This window comes from Leptonychotes weddellii, chromosome 8 (genome assembly GCF_054177405.1).
Source record: "Leptonychotes weddellii isolate Sample4059 chromosome 8, ASM5417740v2, whole genome shotgun sequence".
NCBI lineage: Eukaryota > Metazoa > Chordata > Mammalia > Carnivora > Phocidae > Leptonychotes > Leptonychotes weddellii.
Window position 1 is genome coordinate 66,188,602 of NC_138376.1, and position 26,893 is coordinate 66,215,494.

At 38.9% G+C, this 26,893-nt stretch overlaps 1 protein-coding gene across 2 annotated transcripts; it reads right to left on the reverse strand.

The window, feature by feature from the left end:
- Window positions 1-1,114: 1,114 nt before the first annotated feature.
- On the reverse strand, window positions 1,115-26,683 carry UBE2J1 (ubiquitin conjugating enzyme E2 J1). Of its 2 annotated transcripts, none has more exons than XM_081828636.1 (8): window positions 26,507-26,683; window positions 19,240-19,313; window positions 18,170-18,301; window positions 15,762-15,846; window positions 15,372-15,477; window positions 11,520-11,649; window positions 10,162-10,281; window positions 1,115-4,462 (listed from the first exon to the last, which is right to left on the reverse strand). In XM_081828636.1, exons 1-8 carry the CDS (start codon window positions 26,535-26,537, stop codon window positions 4,370-4,372), a joined length of 771 nt encoding a protein of 256 aa, XP_081684762.1. In that variant the 5' UTR covers window positions 26,538-26,683; the 3' UTR covers window positions 1,115-4,369. The 2 variants fall into 2 exon arrangements, with proteins under 2 accessions (XP_081684762.1, XP_006733765.1); XM_006733702.3 differs by having other exon boundaries at window positions 1,115-4,442; window positions 26,507-26,682.
- Window positions 26,684-26,893: the final 210 nt, after the last annotated feature.

The window sequence follows — 26,893 nt, forward strand, 5'->3', positions numbered from 1 at the left end:
ATAATAATACTGCATGAGTACTTGTGTAGAAGTTTGTGTGAACATGTTTGCATTTCTCTTGGCGATATACCTGGGAGTGGAATGGCTGGGTCATATGGTAACTCTTTGCTTAACTTTTTGAGGAACTACCAGTTTTTTTCAAAGTGGCTGCCTCATTTTACATTCCTAACAATGGATGAGAATTCCAACTTCTCCACATCCTCACCAACACTTAGCTGTTTTATTCTAGCCATCATAGTGGATGTGAAGTATCTTACTGTAATTGGATGTGCATTTCCCTGATGACTAATGATGTTCGAGCATCTTTCCATGTTTATTGGTCATTTGTGTATCTTCTTTGTACAAATATCTATTCAAACCCTTTGCTGTTCTTAAATCAGGTTATTTATCTTTTTTATTATTGAGTTATGAGTTCTCTAGATAGTCTAGATACAAGTCTCTTATCAGATAATTTTATCTTCAAATATTTTCTCCCATACAGGGTTGTCTTTTCACTTTATTAATGATGTTCTTTGAAACACAAAGGGCTTGTTTTGATAAAATATTTGTGTTTTTGGTCTTGTATCTAAGAAACCACTGCTTCACTCATGGTCATGAAGATTTAAATATGCTTTCTTCTAACAATTCTATAGTTTTTGCTCTTAACATTGGAAGTCTTAGATCCATTTTGAGTTAAGTTTTGTGTATGGCATGAGGCAGTGGATATATAACTTTAACATTTGTTCATTTCTCTCAGAACAGAGGATTGGCCCCAGTGGCTCAAGCTCAAGAGCTGTGGAAAGGCCCCAGTAAGCATCTGCTGTCAGATTAGGCCAGAGAGCTCAGTGGGACTCTGGTTACACACAGCCTTATAACCTACATTAAGGGTGTGAACTTATCTTAAGAGACAGAATCAGACCTGAATGCTGGAGAAGACTCTGGCGGCGGGGTGAAGAACGGGACAAGACTGGAGCCTTGTTAGAGGTTATTGCACTAATTCGGAGGATGTGAAGGCTCATTAGGGTAATGGCAGTGAACATAAAGAGCAGTGGTAAGACATGAGAGAATATTTAAGGAGGTAGAATGGACAGAAGACTGAATAACATAAAGAATACAACCTGTGGTCAAAACACAGTATGAATAAAGTCACTGGTTTTATTGAGCAGCTCAAACTCGTTCTGAAGGCAACTGTTCAAGAGGCGTTCAAATAGCTTCTAAGCAATGTACAGCCTCCCACAAGGCTTAAACAGTACCCATGTTAATGTACACATTAGTCTTTGTTAAGAGTCAGGTTCACTAAATGCATTCACTTTTCATATACTTACTTGCAAATAATGCAACAGGATAGGCTTTTCAGTACTTCAGCCTAGATTTCTGCTCAAGTAAGTCCAAATGTGTGAGGTTTGCCTGTTTACAGATTCTGGTCTATAAAAATGGGAGGTCTCAAGATACCAGAAAGTTTATTCATAGCTAAAAATAACAAAAAGATTTCTTATTCTCCTGAAATAGGAAATACTGTATTTCTATAGTCAAAATGATAAACTATTTTAAAGGCTTTTTAAAAAATTCTTTGAGAATTTTGATGAAATTCATTTATTTCAGTAGAATAAAACAGTAAGCAGCATGAAAATGTAAAGTGCTACATAAAAGCCCCACAACACATAAAATTTGAAAGCTTTCATTGGCTTAAACAGTTACAGGTGAAACAGACATTATATTTTTTTCGAGCATGCTATTTTTAACTACCTTGATATGTAGTCATGTGCTTTGCTGTTCAAAGAAGAAGCCATGAATTACTTTAATCTGAGGATTGGGGGAAGGAGTCCTAAGCCTTTACTAACCAGATCACACACCTGGTTTTGTCCTTACACTCTAATTAAAGGGATAAACTGGGGCTTTAAAAATAACAGTTTTCTGAAGTCTCTTCAGGTGGCGTTCGAGTAAGAATAGCCCCAAAGATCGATTTTGCTCATCAACTCCACGATGGGGATCCGAGTGACAACTTAAGGATTTTTAGGTAGCATCTGTGAGCCGAAAGGGAAAGAACAAAAAATATGTCACTTTCAGGTATGTGTATCAGGCGCTTAAAAAATGTGAACACAAACAAGAAGGTGGCCTGTCAGTTGATAGGGGAGGGAAGAGAGGCAAATCAGATAAAGAAGGACCTGCACAGTGCAAAATCTTCTTGGCTTAATCAATCTTAAAGTATTGGTAGACCCCATAGAAACATGTAACAAGATCATGTAGATCCAGAGGCCGGCTCAGGTTTGACTGAGAGGAAGTGGAGGGAAGATTGTTCCTAGCACACGATTAATCTCAGCATAGGTTGAGAGCAGGGGGACTTGCTTCTTCTCAGGTGATAGCATTATTTGGTCTTCCCAGGTGGTCAGTGACCTCTTGCTAGGAGACCACTGAACCAATATCTTTAGTATTTTGTGTTCCAAACCAAGACTTCAGAATGTGCTTTCTCATGGCAATAAAGTTATAAAATGGTCACCTATAATTTTCCTGATATAGGAGGTCCTCATAAAGTCCTTGAGCTTTTTAAGACTTTACCAACTTTGGCTGTAGATATAACAGAAACAATCTGTAAACACTTTTAAAATGCTAATTTATTAAAGTTTAAGACAATTATGTATTATATAATAGTATACAGTATGTTCTTACTTTAGAATGGACATAAAGGAAAAATGGCTATTAGATGAAAATAGAAATTGTGTCTTATAATTAACAGAACCAAAGTCCATAGCAGCAATAAAAATTAAATTTGCCTTTAATACCATTTTACAAATTGTTTCTATCTTGCCCATAATTTCAGTTAGTTAAAACTACATTAAGGACTTTATGAACACCATCCCCAAAGTATTCAAGATACATTATGGACTTTTTGGACTTGTCTAGAACCTGAACGCCATTTACAACATTGAGTTGTAAAAAAAAAAAAAAATTACTCACAAATGCACTTTTAGAACATAACCTACTTGAAAGCAGGGGACTGCCTGTATTTAAAAATTAAATCTTCATTAACAAATACTCTCAAGAGTGCCCTCAATGCTGCGACTGAACGTGCTGAAGGCAATGTTTTTCTGTGATTGTATGTTCTCACCAAGCATTATGATGATAAAATTATCTGCTAGAATCCGTGGAGCTAGCTAGCACTAACTTATATATTGATTTTGCACTGAAAATTATTTCTTGGGCTTTGATTAGGTGGACAATTCTAAGTAAAGGTTTTTCTAATTTCTATCACTGTTACTTGGGCCCTGAGCTTTTCTGTTAAAATGGTACATGAAATATTTCAACATTATACATATTCCTGGAATAATTAAATTTATAGTGATTACAAAGCTAGGCATATAATACCTTCAAAAGAGATACAATTCAAAGCAGAGCAAACATTAAAATCTGAAGATCCTTCCATTTGACTTCTGGAAGAAAATCAAGTGATTTCCTGGCTTGGACCCTTCTTTCCTTAAAAAAAGATCTATAGAGGACTGTTTCCTTTCTTTCTTTGTAAATCTTGTGTGCATTCAGGAGAGAAGGGGATAACAGCATATCAAAGTGGTTACAAAGCATTATTCCCTCCAAATAACATCCAATAACAAAGATGTGATCTCATTTCCTCATAAATGTTTGACTGCAATAGTTACTTTCACTGAACAACATTTAGGACATAAAGTAAGTCACAGAATGGGCATCCCAGTATATCTCCTATGAATGACATTCTCAGCAAGCTATTTGAAAGCTCTACTTTCCCTTTTCAACTCTTATCCCTATATCATTCTACATAAGTAGAAACAGAGTACTCAATAAATGGTATTGAGTAACTAGTAATACTCACTGGAACTTAAAACAAAACCTTCTTTAATCCAAAAATTTCAAAGAGTCATACAGAAAAGTATCACAGATTTACATAAAAAGAAGCTGAGGCATGAGAAACAACAGTAAGTTATTTCTCTGTAAAGCAGGTCATATGGCGAGACAAGGGACTTTGACTTCCAGTCCCTTAAACTAAGCAGACACAGTCTGAAAGTCTAGCTATATCTATACTGAATTTTTAAGGATCAAAAAAGGAATGAAGGGTAAATACAAAATAATCTTTTTGTAAACAATTCTTAGATTATACCCAATGCAGAATCTTTAATGAAGCAGTTGAGTCACAGCTCTTAAGACACAAAACAATATTATAACTCAAAGTCAAATATGTACTCATTGGCCAGATATATTCGCCGGAATATAAGAGCTGCCAATGCCAAAGTCAAGATGACAATCAGAACAGCGGATCCGCCATGATCGGTGTGGTTGTCTCTTGGCTGCTGGCCCTGGGTCACATCTGGGGAAGTGGACGACCTTCTCTGATTCTGCTGCTGGGCTCGGCGTTGTCGAGGGCTCATGGAGGTATTCTTAACAACAGGTTGAGCAGGTTGTTGAAGGGATGCTGCTGAGGGGTTCTGGGCTCCATACTAGGAAATTTTAGGAAATTTTGTTTGAAATTGGCAAAGAAAACTTGTATATATACCTGTTATCTATTCAAGAGTACACAGAATCTCAGAGCACTAAAATATATGACTAAAGGCAAAACTACCAAGAATGATCTGAATGCTGTAACTAATTACTCACCCTCCTGAATAAGCCGACAACACAATTTACTCTGAGTATGCATCAGGCAGCGGAGGAATTTATCAGCAACAAATAAGACGAGGACAGAGTTGAGCCATTTGCTCTATAGCTGGCTTTCTATTCTCCTTCAGGTGTAACTTCAGCAATATCTGTTAAACATCTGGGCACCTCACTTCTTGCAGGAGAGCCAAGGAAGAAAGCAATCTGATTTCTTTTTCGCTTGAAAATTTGCCATACTAAATGGCAAAAAGTTAAACTCTCAACAGTGTGCCTTTCATGAACCAGGTCTCTTCCAACATTATCTTACTACAGCAACATGCTTCCACCAACAATCATACAGCATAGGGAAGAATTTCAAACCGTACGTTCTTCACAGCAGTATTGTTATAAAAATTAGATGTGATTTCCAAGCCAGGATTATCTTCTCTCATAACTCCTGTCAATTGAATTGAGCACAAGTCTAGAATACTGTGTATTTGAATTGTGTTACTTTATATATGTAAAGCGTACTCTGGCACACTAGTTGGCCCCACAAAGCACAAGATACCAACTGCTTTCTATCCTTACAATGACTGCTTCCTCAAGCATAACCACAATGTGGTACCACGTGATTCAAAATCTTAAATACGGTTTATAGATAAGAAAGCTCTACAAAATACGAATTCCATTTTATTTATATAGACCCCTTAACTCTACCTCTAATAACCCAATGGCCTTTAATTCTTTTACTGAAAACACCTTAAACTGGTTATATTAATGCCAATACCCTTTCAAAAAAAAAAATAAGAATGCATGTTTTCTTCAGAATAACTTTAAAAACTGAGTAAATATAAAACATTTAAAATACTTTCCATTAGAGACAATTTCAATATTTAGAAGGAAAAAAATCAAATAATATAATTCACCTTTTTTTTTTAAGATTTTTTTGAGAGAGAGTGTACGAGCGGGAGGGAGGGGCAGAGGGAGAGGGAGAAGCAGGCTTCCCACGGAGCAGGGATCCCGATGTGGAGCCTCGATCCCAGGACCCTGGGATCATGACCTGAGCCGAAAGCAGTGGCTTAACCAACTGAGCCACCCAAGTGCCCCTCAAATTTTTTAAAAAAGATAAAAGAGGATGGGCTTTGTCCTGGCAACAGCTATAAACATTAGGGAAGAAACTGCTGATCTAAGTTATCTACAGAAGAAATTACATTTTAAATCTGACATTCATTTCAACAATCAAAGGTCTGAATAATCTGAGTTTTTTAAAACTGTCCTTTGGAAGCACTCAAATGTAGTGACCCATAACACAGAGATAAAAAAGGAACTACTGACTCGGAGTTAAAAATAAAAGTCACTGCTGATACTGAATTAGAGCTGCATGAACTTGGGACTTCAAACTCCAGGACAGCCAGCAACAAGCTCACTGAAGGGAGTAGATCCACAAAGCAGCAGCATTTTATGAGGTCTCACACTGTCACAGGCATCATACAGGATCTTAACACTCATTGGGTTGAGCTGACTTATAGCAGCTGATAACAGCAACATTCCATTTGAAATCTCCCATTCTTCTGACTGCTCAGCCAAGAAGCTAGAAGTGTCTGATGCAGCAAAAGCACTCAAGGCTTACAGGGAAGGCTCTTAAGGAAAAACATGAAGGTGCTATCAATCCAGAAACCAGCATAAGAGATTCATTCGGCTTAAAGATTTTATTTTATACATGTTATTTTTTCCATTAGTTTGAGGGGAGAATGCCCATGTACTTGACCAGAACAGGGAGCCTTATCATTACTAGGCTGGCTCTACCACTTTGGAGATGCAGGACCCTAAGCAAATTATTCAACCTAAGATTCAGCTCCTTCATCTGTACAGTGAGGATAATATCCAATTCTGTAGTTGTAAGGATTAAAAGGATTAATGATATAAAGTGTTTAGGATACACAACTGCTGATTAAATGTTAGTTATTATTAATATTGTTACTGTTAATATACATACCCCTTTGGAGACACTAGATTTAGGGTTTTTTTTTTTTAAGATTATTTATTTGAGAGAGAGAGCGTGCATGCAGACGCAGGGTGGAGGGGCAGAGGGAGAGAATCTCAAGCAGACTCTGGCTGAGCTCTGAGCCCTACTTGGGGCTCGATCTCACGACCCTGAGGTCAGGATCTGAGCCGAAACCAAGAGTCCATCACTTAGCCTACTGCACCACCCAGGCATCCCATAGATTTAGATTTTTAAAAAATCATTACTTAGGAGTTTTTCAGACCCCTGTTAGTATGATTAATATTTTAGGGGCGCTGGGTAGCTCAGCCAGTTGAGGGGCCGACTCTTGGTTGCAGCTTAGGTCATAATCTCAGGGTGTGAGATCTGCCCACCCATGGGGCTCCGACCTCCGGGAGACATCTACTTCAGATTCTCTGCCTCTCCCTCTGCCCCTTCCTCACCCCCCCCATGCATACCCACTCCCTCTCTCTAAAATAAATAAATAAAATCTTTTAAAAAGCATATTTAGAACAACAATCCCTTAAAACATTGAATTTAGATGATATTTTAGTACATGCACTTAATGTAGACATACTGCTTTAATTAGATTCCTATATTTCAGATGCCTTCTGGATGTTATATTAGTATTACTGATTAGTGCTGAGATATCATAAAATTATAAAATTTTTCCTATTTAAAACAATCCCATCGGGCGCCTGGGTGGCTCAGTTGGTTAAGCGACTGCCTTCGGCTCAGGTCATGATCCTGGAGTCCCTGGATCGAGTCCCGCATCGGGCTCCCTGCTCGGCAGGGAGTCTGCCTCTCCCTCTGACCCTCCCCCCTCTCATGTGCTCTCTCTCATTCTCTCTCTCTCAAATAAATAAATAAAATCTTTTAAAAAAATAAAAATAAAAATAAATAAAACAATCCCATCAAGGGAAAATGGTAACAACCCCAAGGTTATAGACCCAGAGGAACCTAGATTGCTTGGAGTTTAAGGACTAACTGGACAAAATTTTGGTAGTTCACGTGAAGTTGGCTTTAGCATTTTCAAAATGCTGTGTACGATTGGTGGTAGGACCTCTAAATTTTTGCTGTTGACCTAAACTTGTCCAAATACACCTATCACTGAATGAAGACTTAAGTCATACCAGTTTCCATTTCCTTAGTTAAGATGAAGCGACCATTTTTGGGAAGGTAGAAGTATATGACATGTGTATTTAATCAATTTAAAATAACCATCAGTCACAAGTAATTCCCTTGTAATACATACAAATTTTTCTAGAATAATCTAGAATAACCAGCATCTGTGAAGGAGTTTTGTGTTTGCTTTTTAATACAAAATGGAATGGCTTATTCAGAACCTCAATCCCTAGGAAGAGGGAAAAAATCTGACAGACTGGAAGAACATAAAACTACCATCAGTATTTTCCCATTTCTACACAGCTAAAAAAATCTGCATCAAAAAGCAACAGATGGCCTGATATTATCTGCTGTATTTAGACTTTGGGCAATCTCTCGCCCCCTCAAGGCTAAAAAAACATAGCTTATCTGGGATTTGATGTATAACATTTTAGTGAATTTATATTACACTTGCATGTAAAGCAGCCACCCCTAGCCAAAACCAAGTTTCAATTACTTCCATGGTGATCAAATTATATAATCATACTCTGAGATAATCTGTATATAAATGTAACTAACTTGCAACTGTAGCAATTGATTACTTACCGGTGTGTTAACCAGAATTGGCATCAATTACCTGTATCTATGAAAAAGAATTCTCAGTTGTATGTACTTTAAAATCAAAATGCACACCTGAAACTAGTGTAACTGTATATCAACTAATCAACTATACTGCAATAATAAACATTAAAACAAAAGAAGTAAAATCAAACCAAAATGGAAAATACCACTGTAATCATATTATTGGTTGTGCAATGTAATTTACTTAAACTTCGTAATTTCTTTGCCTGTATTTCTAGTATTTTTTAAAAGTGTCGATCCTAAGATTTATTTATTCAATCAACAAATATGTATTGACCACCAACTATATGCAAGGCACGAGGCCAGGCCCTGGCGATACAGTGCAACAGAAAGAGAGCTCTGATCCTCAAGGAACTGACATTCTGGGAAGATAGACAGTAAATAATTAATGGTAGAATAAGTGGAACTGCAATATGCATTAGGGGGACTTGACATAGATTCAAGAGACTGAAGACAGATTTAAACATATCACAAGTATCAGGAGACTGTCCTTACAGGTGAAAAAAGATAACCACCCTCCTCTCTGAAATGGGATGGTTCCATTTTCTAAAAAACTATAAAATAAAAAAACAATTAGAATTCTAAAGGTGAAAAGTAACCTGAATTTTTTAATATTTCAAGGTAAAACATATACTGACTAAAATTAACTCATAATATCCCTCTGCGATTCATAAAATTACATGGGGATCATGTAAAAATGATTTCACTCTCAGCATACGCTTCTTCTTTATACCCCTATCTCCAGTCCTCCAACTACGTCCTCCAGCATTCCCGTTCCCCTTCTCTCTCCAACCTACTTCTCTCTGCCCATCTCACTCTGTGAAAAGGAGAGAACAACCACTCAGGACTATTCGGTCCCACTTTATACTAAGTTATTCCTGAGGCAAGGGCAAATCTGTATTTGCCAGCTTCTATTTCAATTTTCCTGACCCTTTAAAAATCCTCTCTAAAAACTGAAGAAGGGAAAAAAAGAGGTAGCTACTCAACCAAACAATGTTACCAAAAAGACATTTGTTTTTTTATATATAGAGAGAAAATCAATGTTTTTCCCCCATAATCCTATTTAGCAACTATCCAGTCACATTTCTTAATCAATCTCTGATGACCTATACCCACCAATATTTAGACAACAGGTCAGGGCAGAACTAACAAGACACATAGTATTCATTTAATCTTTCATTCAACAATTATTTACTGGGCACTTACTATGTGCAAGGCAGCACTGTCCAACAGAACTTTCTGAGATGATAATGTTTGATATCTATGCTATCCAATATGGCAGCCACCAGCCACAGGTGGCTATGGACTACTTGAAATATACCAGTGTGACTGAGGAACTGAATTTTAAATTTAATTCCGAATAATTTAAATATAAACTTAGATAGCTTTATGTGCGTAGTGGCTACGGTACTGGGCAGAGCAGGTCTGAGGCAAATCTTTGGCTCTAGTCCTTTATTAACTGAGTACCTTAATGCAGCTTAACAAACCTGCCAAAGAAACAGTGCCAATTTAGAAAGTGGCTAATGTATGTACATTTTGTTTTATTCAGAGTGCAGTGCTACACTGTAACGAACTTTTCAGAGAAATCACAGAATTCTGGAGAGACGACAGGACCTAAAAATTATTTAGTCCAACCCCGTTTAATAAGAAAGAAGGTCCAAAAAGTATGAATAATTTGCTTAAGATAATACGACTCATTAGAGGGAGAGGTGGGCTGGAATCCAACTGTCAGGAGAATCAAATAATTCAGATATTTCATCTAGAGGTTTCCTCCTCCGACTGCAAATAATGATAATGATATAGACATACATGCATGTAAGAGACAAGAGCCATACCGAGGTACTTGCTGCAGCACCCTGGAATGTTGTAGGTATATCATCCTGTAAATCATTTAGTGAAAAAGAGTGGTTTAAGTCCGGCTCAGCGATAGTTTTTCCAGATGAATTGACTTCTGCCTATAAAAAAGATACACCCAAGAGCAGTGTTACAACAGGAAATGTACAGAATAACCCACACTTACTAATTCTCTCTTGGGCTTATTTTAATTGCTAATTTAATATCAACGACCAATCAGTTAAACATCGAGTGCTCATGTGTCTAAGCCTGTGCTAGGTATTTCAGGAAAAAGCACAGACAAAACCTGTTCTCAAGGAGCTGTTACTTGGTGAGAGACAAAACTTAATACCCGTGGTTCATAATCCACAATTCCCAAATAAGTTTTTTGTAATTTCCAGGTGAAGTATGACATGTGAGGTTATTAACAGTCTTTATCCCACATTAGTGTGAATATTCCCAGGTTTGCTGAGGGAATATTAATAGATTTGATTATGAGGTACTGCCCCAGATCCCACTGCAGGTACTAAAATATGGTGTATGTTTGGTATTTTCTAAAATCTGAAATTCTGATGTACAAAACACATCTGGCCCTCCGATTTTCAGAAAAGCAATTTTAAGTACAATAGGAATCCTCAGAAGGAAGAAAATAACCAACACTTATTAAGCACCTCTTCTTCCAGATAACACAACGAACAGAAGGAACAACTTCTCACAAGAACTGGATATGAAAGGACAGACGGGAGGTAAGGGAGGTGAACAGGGAGGAAGTTGCATGCTGCTTAATGCAGGTTGACATTTTTTAATAGAGCTAATTAAATCCCAGAAGTAATTCTATGTTTGAGTAAAATCTATGTGGAAAAAAAGGATATACAGGATATGCCAAAATATTAACAGCAGTTATTTCTTGGGGAGGGATTATGTATGATTGTTATTTTTTTCTAAATTACTATATTTTCTATAATAATAGCTAAAATTTATTAAGTATCAGGGACAGTTCTAAATACAAAACACTTAAGTGAGTATTAACTCAATCCTCATAAGAATCCTATCAGGTAAGTAATATTATTATTTACAGATGAGAAAAAGGTACAGACAGAGTAGCTAAGTAATATGTCTGATGTCCTACTACTAATAAGAGCAAAGCTGAGATCTGAACCCCAGGACTGTATACCAGAGTCCAAGCTCTTAACCACTATGCTGGACTGCCATTGTGAATGTATATTATTAGTTTAGTAATAAGAAAAAATTATTTGTAAAACTTTATTGCAACAGAACTATATTGCTTTACTTTCTATCCAGAATTTGGCAGTAAACAAAAGGGTCACATAGTTAGAATTTATTTACAAATTTAGAGTACCTTAAAACTGATTTGTCTAGCCAGTTCCTTGGCTTCTTGGTCAGCTTGGCTTGAATCACTTCCAGATTTTAAAGGCAATAGGACATCCTTCATGGCACAGCCACATCCCTCACAACAGAAATCTTGTGATCTGGTAGGAAATAATTTTTTTGATGGGTATTAATCAAATATTTGAATGTTAATTCAAGACACTCAAATACCGAATGACTCAATTTAAAATAAGAGAACCCTGGATAATTCCATATCATATTCATCTACATGTAAATTAGACAATTATGGCAATATTATAGTTCTGAGACAAATATACAGGTTAGGTTAAAAAAACTCATGTTGGGGTGCCTGGCTCAGTCGGAAAAGCATGCAACTCTTGATCTCAGGGTCATGAGTTCAAGCCCCACGTTGGGTATGGAGATTACTTAAATAAATAAAACTTTAAAAAAAAAACAAACAATAAAAACTCATGTCAATTGTATCTCAATTTTTAAAAGTCTAAAGTTAAAAAAAAAACAAACAGGGCTTAGTTTCCACTTTTTTCCAACATACTATCTAAAGAAAACTAAGCTTTAGATCTATACAACAAAAATATATAAAATGTCTAACTACACTGTCCTCAAGATCACACATAACAAAACTATGTTAAGCCTGTGGGAAAAAGTCCATTATAAAGTCTGAATTATGTTTTAGCTGAAACATACATAAAATAGTAAAGAAGCTACCAAAAATAGAATTTACAAATATTTTTAGGGAAAAAAATCACAAATAGCAATATAACTAAATAGCAGTATAACTTATGCTAAGTGAAGTAAGTCAGAGAAAGACAAATGCCATATGATTTTACCCATATGTGGAATTAAAGAAACAAAACAAACAAGTGAACGGGAGAAAAAGAGAGGCAAACCACGGAACAGACTCTTAACTACAAAGAACAAACTGAGGGTTACCAGAGGGGAGGTGTGTGTGGTGGGGAGAGTGTCAGTGGGGGGTGCAGTTAAACAGGTTGTGGGGATTAAGGAGGGCACTTGTGATGAGCACTGGGTGTTGGATATAAGTGATAAATCACTAAATTCTACACCTGGAACTAATATTGCACCGTATGTTAACTAGCTGGAATTTAAATAAAAACTTGGAAAAACATAAAAATAAAAAAATAAATAGCAGTATAACTTGAAAGACAGAGAACTCGTATAAAATCCAAAGATTCTGAAATTTATCACTCATTATATTAAGTAGACTCAAGATAAATCTGTTACCTAGACTACTTCCCAAGATTTATTTGTTTTCCTATGTTTTCATTTTCCCCTTTGTATTCCAGATATAGCCAAAAGTGTCCTAACGTTCACAAAAGTGCTGAGGATTTGTATGACTGGAAGTAAATACGTATAATATATAGAAGTATGTACCGTTACATTGCTGAACTTTTTAAAAAATTGTTTTATTGTACTTCCATTTCAACATAACAAAAGCCTTCAGTCTTTAAGAACATGCTATTTATTTATTTATTTTTAAAGATTTTATTTATTTATTTAACAGAGAGAGACACAGCGAGAGAGGAAACACAAGCAGGGGGAGTGGGAGAGGGAGAAGCAGGCTTCCCACAGAGCAGGGAGCCTGATGTGGGGCTCCATCCTAGGACCCTGGGATCACTACCTGAGCTGAAGGCTGACGCCTAATGACTGAGCCACCCAGGCGCCCCAAGAACATGCTATTTAAATTTATTAAACAACTTCATGTGAACAAAACATATTTAAAAGTAGTATTAACTTAGTATGTTGCCGAATATTTTTGTTTCACCAGAAGCAGCACTGCTGTCTGTATCCTTTTGAGAGTCAGCTGTATCCAAATTATTTGCATTAAAATGTGTCCACTTTTATTTATTTATTTAAAAAAAATTTTTTTTTAAGATTTTATTTATTTGCGAGAGAGAGAATGAGAGACAGAGAGCATGAGAGGGAGGAGGGTTAGAGGGAGAAGCAGGCTCTCTGCCGAGCAGGAAGCCCGATGCGGGACTCGATCCTGGACTCCAGGATCATGACCTGAGCCGAAGGCAGTCGCTCAACCAACTGAGCCACCCAGGCGCCCAAAATGTGTCCACTTTTAACTGAGAAGTCAAATGAAACTTAAAGGGGAAGGTTAATTTTTAATATATTAGTTTATCCACAAGGACAATATGCTCCCATGGATGAATGCAAAATCATGTTTTTAAAAAGCCTTTATCATAGACTAAAAACCTAGAATATATACATTGGGAAGTCTAGAACAAAAAAACACAGTTCTTTCTTTCCTTATACATGAAATGAACTGGATAAAAGTATCAAGACAGAAAGCCAACAAAGAAAATCAAATAAAAACAAATGTTATATATTCAAAGTACATATTATATAATTTGTGAATAATAGCTGCAGTAAGGTGCATCCCCAGAACCTAGAAATAAGGTTTAAAAAGAAAAGTTGTTGGGGCGCCTGGGTGGCTCAGTTGGTTAAGCAACTGCCTTCGGCTCAGGTCATGATCCCAGGGTCCTGGGATCAAGCCCCGCATCGGGCTCCCTGCTTGGCGGGAAGCCTGCTTCTCCCTCTCCCACTCCCCCTGCTTGTGTTACCTCTCTCACTATCTCTGTCAATTAAATAAATAAAATCTTTAAAAAAAAAAAAAAAAGTTGTTGATGAACTCTCCAAGAGTCTATCAAATCTTTCAGACACTAAAATCTATTTGATTTAACAAACAGCTATAGAGGACATATTCTGGGCTGTGCTAGGGTAAGATACACTATAATTTAATTAACGTAATATGTCTGAGAGGTGGTAGACAGAAGAGTCCAAAGCAGAAAAATGATCAAGATCAAGAATTACAGGGGCGCCTGGGTGGCTCAGTCAGTTAAGCGACTGCCTTCAGCTCAGGTCACGATCCCAGGGTCCTGGGATCGAGCCCCGCATCGGGCTCCCTGCTCAGCGGGGAACCTGCTTCTCCTTCTCCCTCTGCCTGCCACTCTGCCTACTTGTGCTCTCTCTCTCTGTGTCAAATAAATAAATAAATAACATCTTAAAAAAAAAAAAGATCAAGAATTACAGAATGTAAGTAATTTTAAATACTCTTCCTCACCTCACTGCAATTTTGGAATCTTTAACATTTGTTGAGGGTTGGGTCTAGTATTCTAGAATTAGAAAGCATCTTGATAGGATTTCTTATAAGGTCTCTTCCCTATGCACACTGATTAAAAACATAAACTGGGTTAGAAGTTGTTCTTAAAATAAAAGAGAGAGAATTAGTCTTTGCACTACTCAAAAGAGAGGCTACTCTGAATCTGATGACTAATCTGGGTTATACAGACAGAATGCATCTGAAAAAATGAGAAGGCAATACCACTAGGAAACCATAACTTGATAAAGAAAATCTCCTTTACTTTATTCTGGATCATTTACTGAGCATTTGCTTTGAGTCTGATACTGCAGATGCAAAGATGGATAAAGTAGACTCCCTCCCTCCCCTCAAGAAGTTTTTAATCTTATGGAAAGCTACATATAAACAATTGCGTTGTTTTTTCTGTTTTTGTTTTTTCCATCTGTAATTCTGCCCAAGTAGAGACAAAGGACCAGAACTGTTTTCTTGGAGAAGGTATCTCCCACTTCAGGTTGATATTAACAACTACTTTCTAAAAGGAGACAGCATGAAATCAATTCTTTAGACTCTGGTCACCCCTGAGTAGTAAACTGCTACAAATGAAATTCTAAAATAGCAAAAGTGGACTAGATCCTGTAACCAAGGTAACTCACAAAGTAAGAGACAGAGCCTGTCTCCTAACAGCCATTGTCCAGAACAGTACTTAAATCTTAACAAAGAATGAAATGCAAAACTTACTTTTTGGCAAGTGCTCTTCTTTCCTCTGGTGTGTAATCTAGAGAACCTATAGCTCCCTCTCCTTTTGTTGGCATAAACCCAATGATGGCTAGTAATGCTGTTCTTACTGAAATAAAAAGTAAACATGAATCTAAGTTGTTTTGTAAAAGGAACTGGGTTTACTTTGGAAAGAGAAAAAAAGACACACAGGCTTTCACTGAAGAGGTACAGGTAGGGTGGTTGTATTAAAATGATGGCAAAAATTGAGACAAGGAAAGAATTTTTATTCTCTATTCAATAATATCAAATTAATTATCCAAAACAGCTTCAGTCTCAAGAGGTGTTATACTTTATAATTATGAATTGATTAGAGTTATAGAAGAGTTATATTCACTTTAAATTAATACTCACTACTCCATGAAGGCTGCCAAGTTTCAGGATGATGTCCTGAGATGCTCAAACAGATTTTCTTGCCTACTTCAAACCGTCCATTAGCCTTAGGAATAAATAAGGCATTTAAAAAACTATATATGTGTTTAATGTTTTATAGTTTATAAGTATAAATATATTTTATAAATAAATAATTTTAAAAGAAAACTTTAAAAGAATATAATCTCCAAGGGGACACAGATTTTTGTCCTCTTATAGACACTCCACAAATACTTATAAAACAATAAAAGCTGTGAAGTTGTAGCACCTTTCTGAAATCTAAATAACTGACATATAATGATGTCCTGATCTCCTTCTCTGAGTACAGTACTGGACTAGGCTCTGTGAAGGATCTAAAAGAGAAGATATGCAGAGGCTAGGAAAAACCTAAGGACTTGGTGTCACCTAACTAGATATTGGTGCAGGAGGCTCCGAGACAGGAGTGATTTTCATAAGGATGATGCAATATCATAAGACAGGAATACAAAAGAGGCAGATCAGAGGTAATGATTTCCATTTTGGACATGGATCTGCTGTCTCGGTAGAAGAGCTATTGATGACATACAGCAGACTTCACAGAGGTGACCAGTGAAGCCATTTCATAGAAATAAGAGAAAATAGCTGATGTCTGAACTTACAGAATATCCATACTCAGAGGAAGGGGAAGGAAGAAGAGGCATGAAATTAGGATATAAGCTCCAAGTAGCCAGAGAATTTGACATATTCTCGGCCACATCTACAAGGTGCATGACATAAGTTTTTTTTTTAAGATTTTATTTATTCATTTTTAGAGAGCAGGGGGAGGGGCAGAGGGGGAAGGAGAGGGACAAGCAGACTCTGCACTGAGCGTGGAGCCTGACTCAGGGATCAGTCTCACAACCCTGAGATCATGACCTGAGCTGAAATCAAGAGTCAGACGCTTAACCAACCGAGCCCCATGGTGCATGACATATGTTTAATAAATATTTGCTGAATGAAGACTAGAGAGTACTTTTCAAAATAGAGGACATGAACTAGAAAGATCAAATACTGAAAATCAGGAAGGCAGGGCTGATTCTCAGCCAGTGTGCTAACCATGACTATACATTGGCTAACTACTGAAATATTTCTGTACTCGTTGGTTAACAGCTGCTGCCCCAACTACCCACCCCCCACCCGTTTCCCCATGCAGCAGCCCCATCCCCTGAAACATTTGGCTCTTCCCATGATCTAGCAACTAAAAAGTAACTCCTAACACAGTAGGGCCCCTCCAGGACCCTGCTCCAGGCCTACTGCCGGTATTAACAATTCTCAACACCACCTAATATTTGTTAAGCAGAACATTTTATATGATAGGAACTTTACATTGTGGCTGTATTTACCATACACAACAGATAAGAAAACTGAATTTCAAAACGATTATGCAACCTGCCTGGTGTAATGGAAAGAGCAGTGGTCAGAATCCAGGTCTATTGGCTCTGAAACTAATGCTCTTTCCACTACACCAAGTATCAGTAAAAGCAGCTTTAGTTTAGTATTTATTGATGAATACATTTGTTTTACCATTTGCTACTCCATGTGTGTCAGATATTTAACTTAGATGGACTGGGATGAGGACTGAGAAGAGGCAGTGCAATTTCTCAAACTGGTCTCTGAGACTGGTGTAGTAAGCATGCAGAAACCAGACTGCCACAGACTAAACTAGAGGAAGGATGTCTTGAAGTTATCAAAGAGAAAATAGGACAACAGCTTAAAGAGGTAGGAGAAAGGCTTTTGTGTTTTGTTTTGGTTTTTTCAAGGTCAGAGGATAATTAGACATACTTGCAAATTAAAGGAAAGGAGGGAAGGAGAGCTTAATAAGAGAGGAATTTACTCTGAAGGAACAACATCCCAGAAAAAAAATAAGAGAAAACTGGATGAACAGTTTTCCTTCACATGGAAGTGAAATATGTGAAAACAGAAATTCTAAGATATAAATAGTAATAATATAACTAACATTTATTGAAGACCCTGTGACAGTTATTTTCAGAGCTGTACGTAAAAATGAGGAAACTGAGGAAAAGAGTATAAGAAAGGTGAGAAGCTGAAGGTGATGATGTGATTAAGAGATATAATAACATTAACTATCCTGAGTACTTACCAAGTGCCAGACACTGTGCCTAGCACTTTGTATCCACTAATTCATTGAATCCTATCAACCACACTATGGCAACTGTGCATTCATTAGCATCAATAATTCCTAGGAATTATTTTTTGGGAAAAAGAACTGTACTATCAAGTCCTGGTCCCCAAAGACAAAATTATAACAATGTTCTGCTTTATTTCTTAATGAAAATGAGTCTACTAACCATGCTTTGCAGTCACCATGAAGAGTTAAATCACAAGCATTCCAAAAAGCCAAGAATTCTTACCGTTAAAAGAATAATGCTCGGTGGTTTCATGGGATATTCTGGGGGCAGTACTATTCGTCCATGATAAACTCCTCCATCAAAATCAGAATCTGGGGGCCCTCTAACTGTGAAGTGCCATTCAAAAAGGTTATCCTGAACAAAAACAATAACCAGCAAGGAATCAATAACATTAAAACATTTGATCATCTTTATTAATGAGTACCAGAAATATTCCTGGATGAGAAAAATGAAATGTTTCACATTATTACTAGAATAGTTTCTAATGCACAAAATATCTCAAGTATAAAATTTATAAATAAAAGCTATTTAATCTAGTTTTCATGTCCCACGAGAGCTAAAATCTTTTTTAAACAAATGCATTTAAAAACAGCTGAGCAGTTATATATTCATAAGATTACAGATTTAATTAAGCTAAATTAATCCTTGAATACTAATTAGTGATAATTATATAATCAAATAATTGCTGTAAATGTGGATTATTTTAACAAACTTTAAAAAATTATCCCTCATAGACGCTTAAGAGCTTATTTATAAGTAGTCAGTAATATTAATAAATATGCTATCAACATCATCGTAGAGTCCCCAGGTACTTTACAGTTTACAGTGTGCAAAATATTTGCACATACTTTATTACATTTTATTTTCACTATTATCACGGAAATCAGACTGAGCACATTTAAATACCCTCCTTCTACAGATGAGAAGACTGAAAAGAGATAGAGATGTTTGTGCAAAAAGCCCAGACTAGCTGCAGGGGTCCCTTCAAGGGTCCAGGTCTTCCACACTAAAGAGTTTGGGGTTCTTTCCATTACCCCTCCCTCCCTCATACTCAAAACCTAAAACCAATTTAGTATCTGAGACCATTTTATAGAGACTGGAAATTTGTTTCTAATATGTTGGATTCTGAATGGCTAATGAAATAAATACTAAGAAAATACAGGGAGTAAAATATATCAGTAAACCACACCAAACACATCTGCAATGACTCAAAGCAATGAAAAAAACAATTTTAAGGAATTCATTTAAAATATTAAAGTATTAAAATCCATATGTAAAAGATGGAAACTAACCTCTAATGGCTGTGCATGGTAATGATCTGTTGGATCTTTTAATTCTGCTGCTTCTTTCATTAAACGCTTAACAGCTAAAATAAAATTCATAAGATAGAGACATTTAAAATATACTTTTCCAAGAGATTAGCACAGATTTACAAACCTAATGAAAAAGTTCCTACTTCAATAAAAAATGTATAGAGGACTAGTTCAACTGAGTATATGGCAGAAGTTTAATTATGAGATAACAGTATTAATTGGAGAGGGGAAGGACATGGTAGCTAGGCATTAGAAGAATTATATATTAAATTAAGTATTTAGGGCAGTACTATTTTTATTTAATAAGTACTTACATATGCTTTGTATGTGCTAGCACTCAAACATTAACTCATATAATCCTCTGAACAATGCTATGAGATAGGTACTATTTTTATTTCCATTTTCCAGACAAAGAAACTGACATATGGAGAGATTATGTAACTTTTCCAAGGTCACACAGCTAGTAAATGACAGCTGGGATTCTAACACAGGCAGTCCAACTCTATCTTGTTAAAATGCCTATATTAACAAAAATTTGCCCTCTGGAATTCATGCTCATTAACAGTAGACCCCCCCCCCCATATTCCCACCTCTTGGGAATTTCCACCCACTGTCTTACATTAATATAAATGGGTGGCCCCAGAGGTCACTGAATCTCCATAGTTCTAACTGAATTCCTTTTTTTTTTTTTTTGGTAGGTTCCATGCTCAATGTGGGGCTTGAGCTCACAACCCTGAGATCAAGAATCTCATGCTCTACTGATTGAGCCAGCCAGGTGCCCCTTGAATTCCTTTTTGAAATGACTTCAGCTTAATTAAAACTTCCAATCCACAGACCCCATAATTTTCTATGTCCACCTATACCTATATTCACTTCCCTCTTTATCCACACACTTGGCTCTTAGGAGTTTTTTCATAATCCTCTAATAAAATGCAATTCTAGCTGACCCAACCCAACTATCTTCTTATTTGGTATCTATACCCAAATAGCTGAGCATTACTGAAAGAGGGGTGGGAGGAAGTCACAGAGGCAGGCACATGGATGCCATTATAAAGTTATTATCAACAACCTCCATTGGGACACAATGCCACCTAATATTCCTGAATTTCTCTGGTAAACCCACCAGCCCACTCCAACTAGCACCCCAAGACTATTTCACACCTGTTTACTCCTCATCTTATTCCTCTTCCACCTCTTGGAGTTAACGGCACAGCCTTCTACTTCCATGATAAATGACTGTGGGCAGCCTATCACAACCTACAATCCTATCTGTATCTGTACCCTCTTTCCTTTCCTACTGGCTCTCAAAGGTCAATCCTTTGATCCCAGCCCCTCTCACCTCAAGTTTTAGGTGCCAAAAAATGTCAGGATACTGGTGTAGGAAAGCAAAGCCAGGGAAAAACCAGATAGCCCAAGGCTCCCCAAAACTCTGTTTGAAAACCAATTGATGTAGTTCAATATGTGCTATAAGAGAAGTATGTACCAGGTGGGTACCCTAACCTGAGAGCAGAGAGAAGAGAAAGGGGGTGAGGTACTGACATCTAAAAGAAAGACAGTAGGAATTATGCATGGATATGAATAGGCAGAGGAAACAATAAAAGGCAGAGGGAGAAGCAGACTCCCCGCCAAGCGGGGAGCCCACTACGGGGCTCGATCCCAGGACCCCAGGCTCATGACCTGAGCCGAAGGTAGATACTTAACCAACTAAGCCACCCAGGCGCCCCTACCTATATGTTTCTAATCGAGCATTTGTCATGCTTCTCAGCTTGCAATACTGTTCCCAGTCCCACTCCTTGTCTCATCTAGACTGGCTTTAAGTAACTTCCTCAGGAAGGTCTCCCTGACACCTTCCCTTGTACATGCTGAGGAATGACTAGAGATTCCCACCTGGACAGATAAAAATTTCTAAGGCATCCTGGAGGGGAGTGGAGACCAGAAATACTCTCCAAGTTATTCTAATGGTCTGTCAGGTTTGGAAGTCACTACCCTAGAAACTAGATTGAATCCCCTTGCTATAAGCCCTCATAACACTCTGTATTTTATCTTTCATAAAGTTCATCTCACTTGTAATTACTTAACACCAGTCTTTCCTGCTAAACAATTTACTTCACTGAAGGCTCCTCAGGGCTTAGCACATAGTAAACACTCAAATATTAGTTTAATTGAATTTTCCTATCATCCCTCCAAAAATATCTTTCCAAGCATCTGATTAAAGGCAATGGTTTTTCAAACTTATTTGACAATAAGATTAAATCCTTTGTTCGAAAAAAAGCTTAATGAGAACCTCAATATGTAAAAGAGGTAACAGAGCTGTTTTGATTGAAGAAGCCAGCATGGAAGGGCCTTCAAGCAGTTTACTCCCTTCAACCTAGTCTATCAAAGGGTCCCATGGAACAAAGATGGAAAGACCCCAATTTAAAGCCACATAAAAATATCATTCTTTCAAATTAATATTATTAGATATAAATAAAATCATGGAAGCTGTTACGAAGTTAATTTATTTGGCTGCTGTCGGCAATCACAGATGTCATAGAGATTATTTTTCCTTCATTCCTCATCAGCTGGCTGAAAGATTAAGCTGAAGAACAGATTTTATGTCATTCCGTACCCTTACCACATTTTCTCTGCTTCTCTCCCACTCAGCTCAGTTCAACAGGAGAGATGTAAGAAAGAAATATCCAGTGGTAGCTGGATATTATGAGAGATGTAAGAAAGGGCCAGAATTGATTTAAGAATGCATTTAAAGGAACAGTAATTTGCTCAACAACTAAACATGCTTATTTTATTAGTTCATAGGCCACACAGGCACATACCATGTGAGAGCTGAAGCCACATAGCCAAACAGAAGGTAATATTAGTCTAGTGTTCTCATGATCTTTTTTTTCTGAAATTACATATATTATAAACACCTTAGTGCAAAAGAATATGGACTCTGAATTAGGCTGCGTTAAACTTCTGGCTCTGACATTTTGTAGCTCTAAATCCTTAAATAAATCACTTAATTTTATTCTTCTTCAATGTTTGTACCTATTGAATGGGAGTCAATAATTTCTTCATATAATTCTCCCTTCCTTCCCCCTCTCCCCTCCCCCCATCACAAGGTATTAAGGTCAGAAATAGATTGGGATATAAGGCTCTCTCCCTGGTTCAAAACCAGGCAGTGAGCATATGTAGTTGGCCTCATGAAATGGCTCTCTGGTTCCCAAGGAGAAATATCACTGCTATGGAATAGTCAAGTTTCAAAATACTGCCTGGCAATTGGGGCTACTGCATAGTCTGCCACTCCTGATACTCCATCTCTTGCTATCACATAGTTAGAAAACTTTTTCTGATCAGCTCCTCTCTTCTACCATGGTGAGATAAGATGTGCCAGGGAAGGGAAAGAAGTGGGGAGCACCTGCATACCTGCTCTTGTTCTTTTTTATGGAGGCCACATGATCTCTCTAGATCCAGGCTCTAGGCTCCATGGGCCCAGGCATTAGCGATCTTCCCATGCCCAGGCTCTACCTCACTAGGCTTACACTGGGCTTTGGAGACAAAGCTTTAGCTAAAGAGATCTTTTACAGGTCACTGTCTCTCATGTATCTGATTTCTCTTGGAAAGCAAATACCTTAATGCAATCAATCTCCAAAGCATAGGTAAAATGCAGGAGGCAGGTATACTGAGGATATGAACCCAATGTCTGCTCCCCAAGTGCCTCCTCCTGCTCCCATAGTAAAGGCACTTAAGCAAATGTTTAAGGACGAGTGCTTCTGCCCAGAAATACCCTACAACGATACCCATTCAGCAAATATTTAAAGAATGTCTGAGTGATGGAGACAGAAGAATAACCAAGACCTGCTTCTTGCCTTCAAAAAGCTCACAGTGAGAAAGACATGAAAACAACTACAATACAAACACTAAGTGTGTACAAATACAGGGACTACCTTATAGTCTACCTAATAGTCTGCCCAGGGTAGCTGGGCAAGGCTGAACCTTAAAGAAGCATGAAGAATGGGAATTTCCAATGGATTAAAGGGAAGCCATTCTAAGCAAAGGTTCCAACAGGGACCAAAGCATACAGGTGAGAAGAGCGGCTCCATCTGGACAGTCACTTGGGAAAAATGGATACATGGCAAAAATACAAAGGAGAGGGGGGAAAAAAAGCAAAGGAGCACAGTTGTAGGAAACTAGGTTGGTGAGAAAGGCAAGGATCAAATCATGAGCAGCCCTGTAGGCCAAGCTAAACACTTTACTTTGAACTTTATACACAGCTCTTAGAAAGCTACTGAAAATTTTTCAGTTTGAGGAGTGATCAGTTTTATTTTACTGGATCTGGTGACAATGGTGCAGTCAAATGCTCTACCCCTGAGCTATACCCTCTGGATCTGGTGACAATGGTGACTGAATAAACACTTGTCTGCGTGGACTGGTACCCATGTGAGAATGCCTGCGTGTGTGTGTGTTCCAGGCTAGGGGGTGGAGTAAAGGTGTAGACCAAGAGATCAAAGATGATTCCCACAAGTGCCTAGCTGCTGTCAATCCCTGGAATAAGGAAGGGATGAGGTGCAAGTCCGGGGGAGGAGAGTAAATTGATGAGTTCGGTTTTTTGTCACCTTGTAGAGATTTTTTCAGTCTGTGGGAAATCTGGGTGAAGCTATTAGATCACCAGTAATTCACACTAAGAACATGGATAGGACAGCTCCCAGGTTTCTGGTGGAGAATAGTGGGTGCCTTTGCACTAGTCTCTTATACACCAATCACCTGCTAAACACACCCATAGGCCCTTCTGAAGAAAGCTGCCACAAGAGGTTCTTTAAACATAGGTCTCCCTACTTTGTACTATGGGACCCTACTACCTCGGCCAGAGCAGACCCAAAAAGGGATCAGGGAGCTTGATGCAGAGCACCTACTGATAAGCTACGTCAGAGGCTTATGAGGTGGCTCCATACAGAGCTTTGCCCATAACCACAAGTCCATTCCAGAAAAATCACAAAGAAATGTTTTCTTACTTTTTTTTTTTTTAAGATTTTATTTATTTATTTGACAGAGAGAGACAGCGAGAGAGGGAACACAAGCAAGGGGAGTGGGAAAGGGAGAAGCAGGCTTCCTGCTGAGCAGGGAGTCCAACGCGGGGCTCAATCCCAGGACCCCAGGATCATGACCTGAGCCGAAGGCAGACACTTAACCGACAGAGCTACCCAGGCGCCCCAGTTTTCCTACTTACCAAGTGAACAAATTACTATCCACATGCTAGCACACTGGCCCCGAACCAGTTATGTGTATTCTCTTAGTTGTACCATCCAGACCTCTAAGACAACTGCACATTACAGAGAAAGGGTTCTATCTCTTACATTGTGCAGTGCTTTTAACCACTTTTTTTCACATAAGCATTACTCTAAAAATATCACAGGACTGAGAATAAAACAAAGGAAGGAAGCATTTCCACCATGCCTCCTAGCATTTCTAGTAAGTCCCATATATCATCTAATTCACCTTCACCATGAACTCCAAATGATCCACACGGTAACAAACAAACAAAAAAAGATCTTAAAAAAATCATTTCATGTAGAACGGCAACACCACCTTTGAGGAAATGATTCCAAAAAAGAGGAAGCAATTTATAACACTGGGGCATGTCGACCAAAGCTCAGCCATCTGACAGATCATGTACTTTGGAAATGTATAAAATTCTGGAAAGTTTTGAAAGCTTTTCATAACCTCAGGTATGATAATGTATCAAACCAGAGCAATGTGCTGTAACAACAATGTTTTGGGACCCACCAGTTCTCCATTCCAAACTGCACAACTATTTATATTTCCATTATTCTCTGGACATTCCACTAAGTACCTCAGCTGTCCTAAGGAACTTGGTACCATGTGATCAAGTAGTCACCGTACATTTGTACCCACATAGTTTTATTTAAATCTATGACAATCTAAACAACTTAAGCATTCTATCATCTAACCTTAAAACTAAGGTTTTCTTTCCCTTTCTCTTTTACTTTCCTACCCCCGCCCCGGGGTGTTCTTAAGAGATGTGCGGGGTGTGGGGCTGGGGGGGGTCCTTAACCCACTGAAATTGAATTGTATAAATGCATTTCTTGAAAGCCCATAGGCTTCACCAGATTTTTAAAGCAGTCTATGGACCCCCCAAATGTTATGACCCATTCTACACACTTGGCCACCTAAGAACACTTCTCAGCCTGACAGCACTCAAGCTAACAATGCTCTGTTCAGTCAATATCCTCAGACTTTTCTGGAGTTTCTATATATTAAGTATTTTTTAAAAAATCAAAGGTTTACAATGTCAGCTCTTTCCATAAGGATGCTAATCTTGCTGATTCCTACCGAAAAGATGCTTTCTTGGAAGGAAAAAATAAGCAGCAGCAAATATTTGGTCAAACCATCACTAATATTCTAGGATTACCATTTAGAGCTGAACTGTGGAGTTTCTCCCTCCTCACAAATTTATCAAGGTACAGACAGAATAAATACCACTTATAGACCCGAGTGATTCACTTCCAGCCTGCCTTAATATGAGACAGCTGCTTACTTTTCTTGCATCTTTATAATGCACCAGAAAAGAACTTGAAGCTAGAATTGTCTGGGCTGTTCTGTGAATGAAGCAGGGGCACTAAATACAGGAAGTCTCTAGGACTGAATATAGATATACATCATGTTAGTCGTCGTGGCAAAAATCGTGGTTAGCTCTAAAGTACACGGCTCATCTAGTTTTCTTAGCTCTTTGGTTAATTGGTTTAGTACAGAATATTTCCTCTAGGTCTGGAATTCCACTCGCCCCAAATGCTGCAAATGGGATATTTAAACAACCAAATCCTCACATGCAAGTGAGTCAAACAGCTAATAAAAGTCCAGTGGCAGCGACGAAGGGATAACGACGGTCTGTGTTCAGGTAACGCAAGGGACTGTGAACTATTACCCACGGACATCACCTTTACACCTGTTCTTAGGGATGAGTTCAGGACCCAGCACTACGCGACCAAGATGAGGAAAGGGAAAGTCCGGGTGCTGCGGGGAACTGGCCGGTCCCCAGGACTGGCGGCCGGTGGCCGCCCGGCCGCCTTGCGGCCTGCACCATCCCGGCAGGCGGCGGTCTCGCGTAGAGCGCGAAACCCCGAAGCGGAGCCGCGAGTGGCGGCGGACGCGAGGGACCCGCAGCGCCGGGCCCGGGAGCCCAGGGTCACCCCGCCCTCCCCGGCCCACCTGGCGGCGCCGCCCGCCCGCCGCCTCCAGCCCTGCTCACCCGGACTCTTCAGGTTGTAGCGGGTCTCCATGGCGGATCGCTGTCCCGGCTCTGGCCTCCCGGCCCGCCGCCTCCACCTCTCCACGCCGCAGCTGCCCGGGTGTCAGCGCGGCTCGGGCCGATTGGGCCAGGCCGAGGGAGCCTCGGCAGACGCCGCCCAGCCCTGGCCCGGACTGCGGGCGGGGCCTGGGGGAGGAGTGTGAGCGTGCGGGCGGGGCGCGGGCTTTGCGATGGCACCGCCTCCTCCGCGGCTCCCCCCGCCTCCCTGAGGGTCGGGCAGGCGCCGGCGCCGGCCGGGGCGTCGCTGAACCGGCTGGCCGGGCTGGAGGTCAGCCTCCTCGTCTGGCCGCGGGCCCAACCCCACCGCGGCCGCCGGGTCTGCGTCAC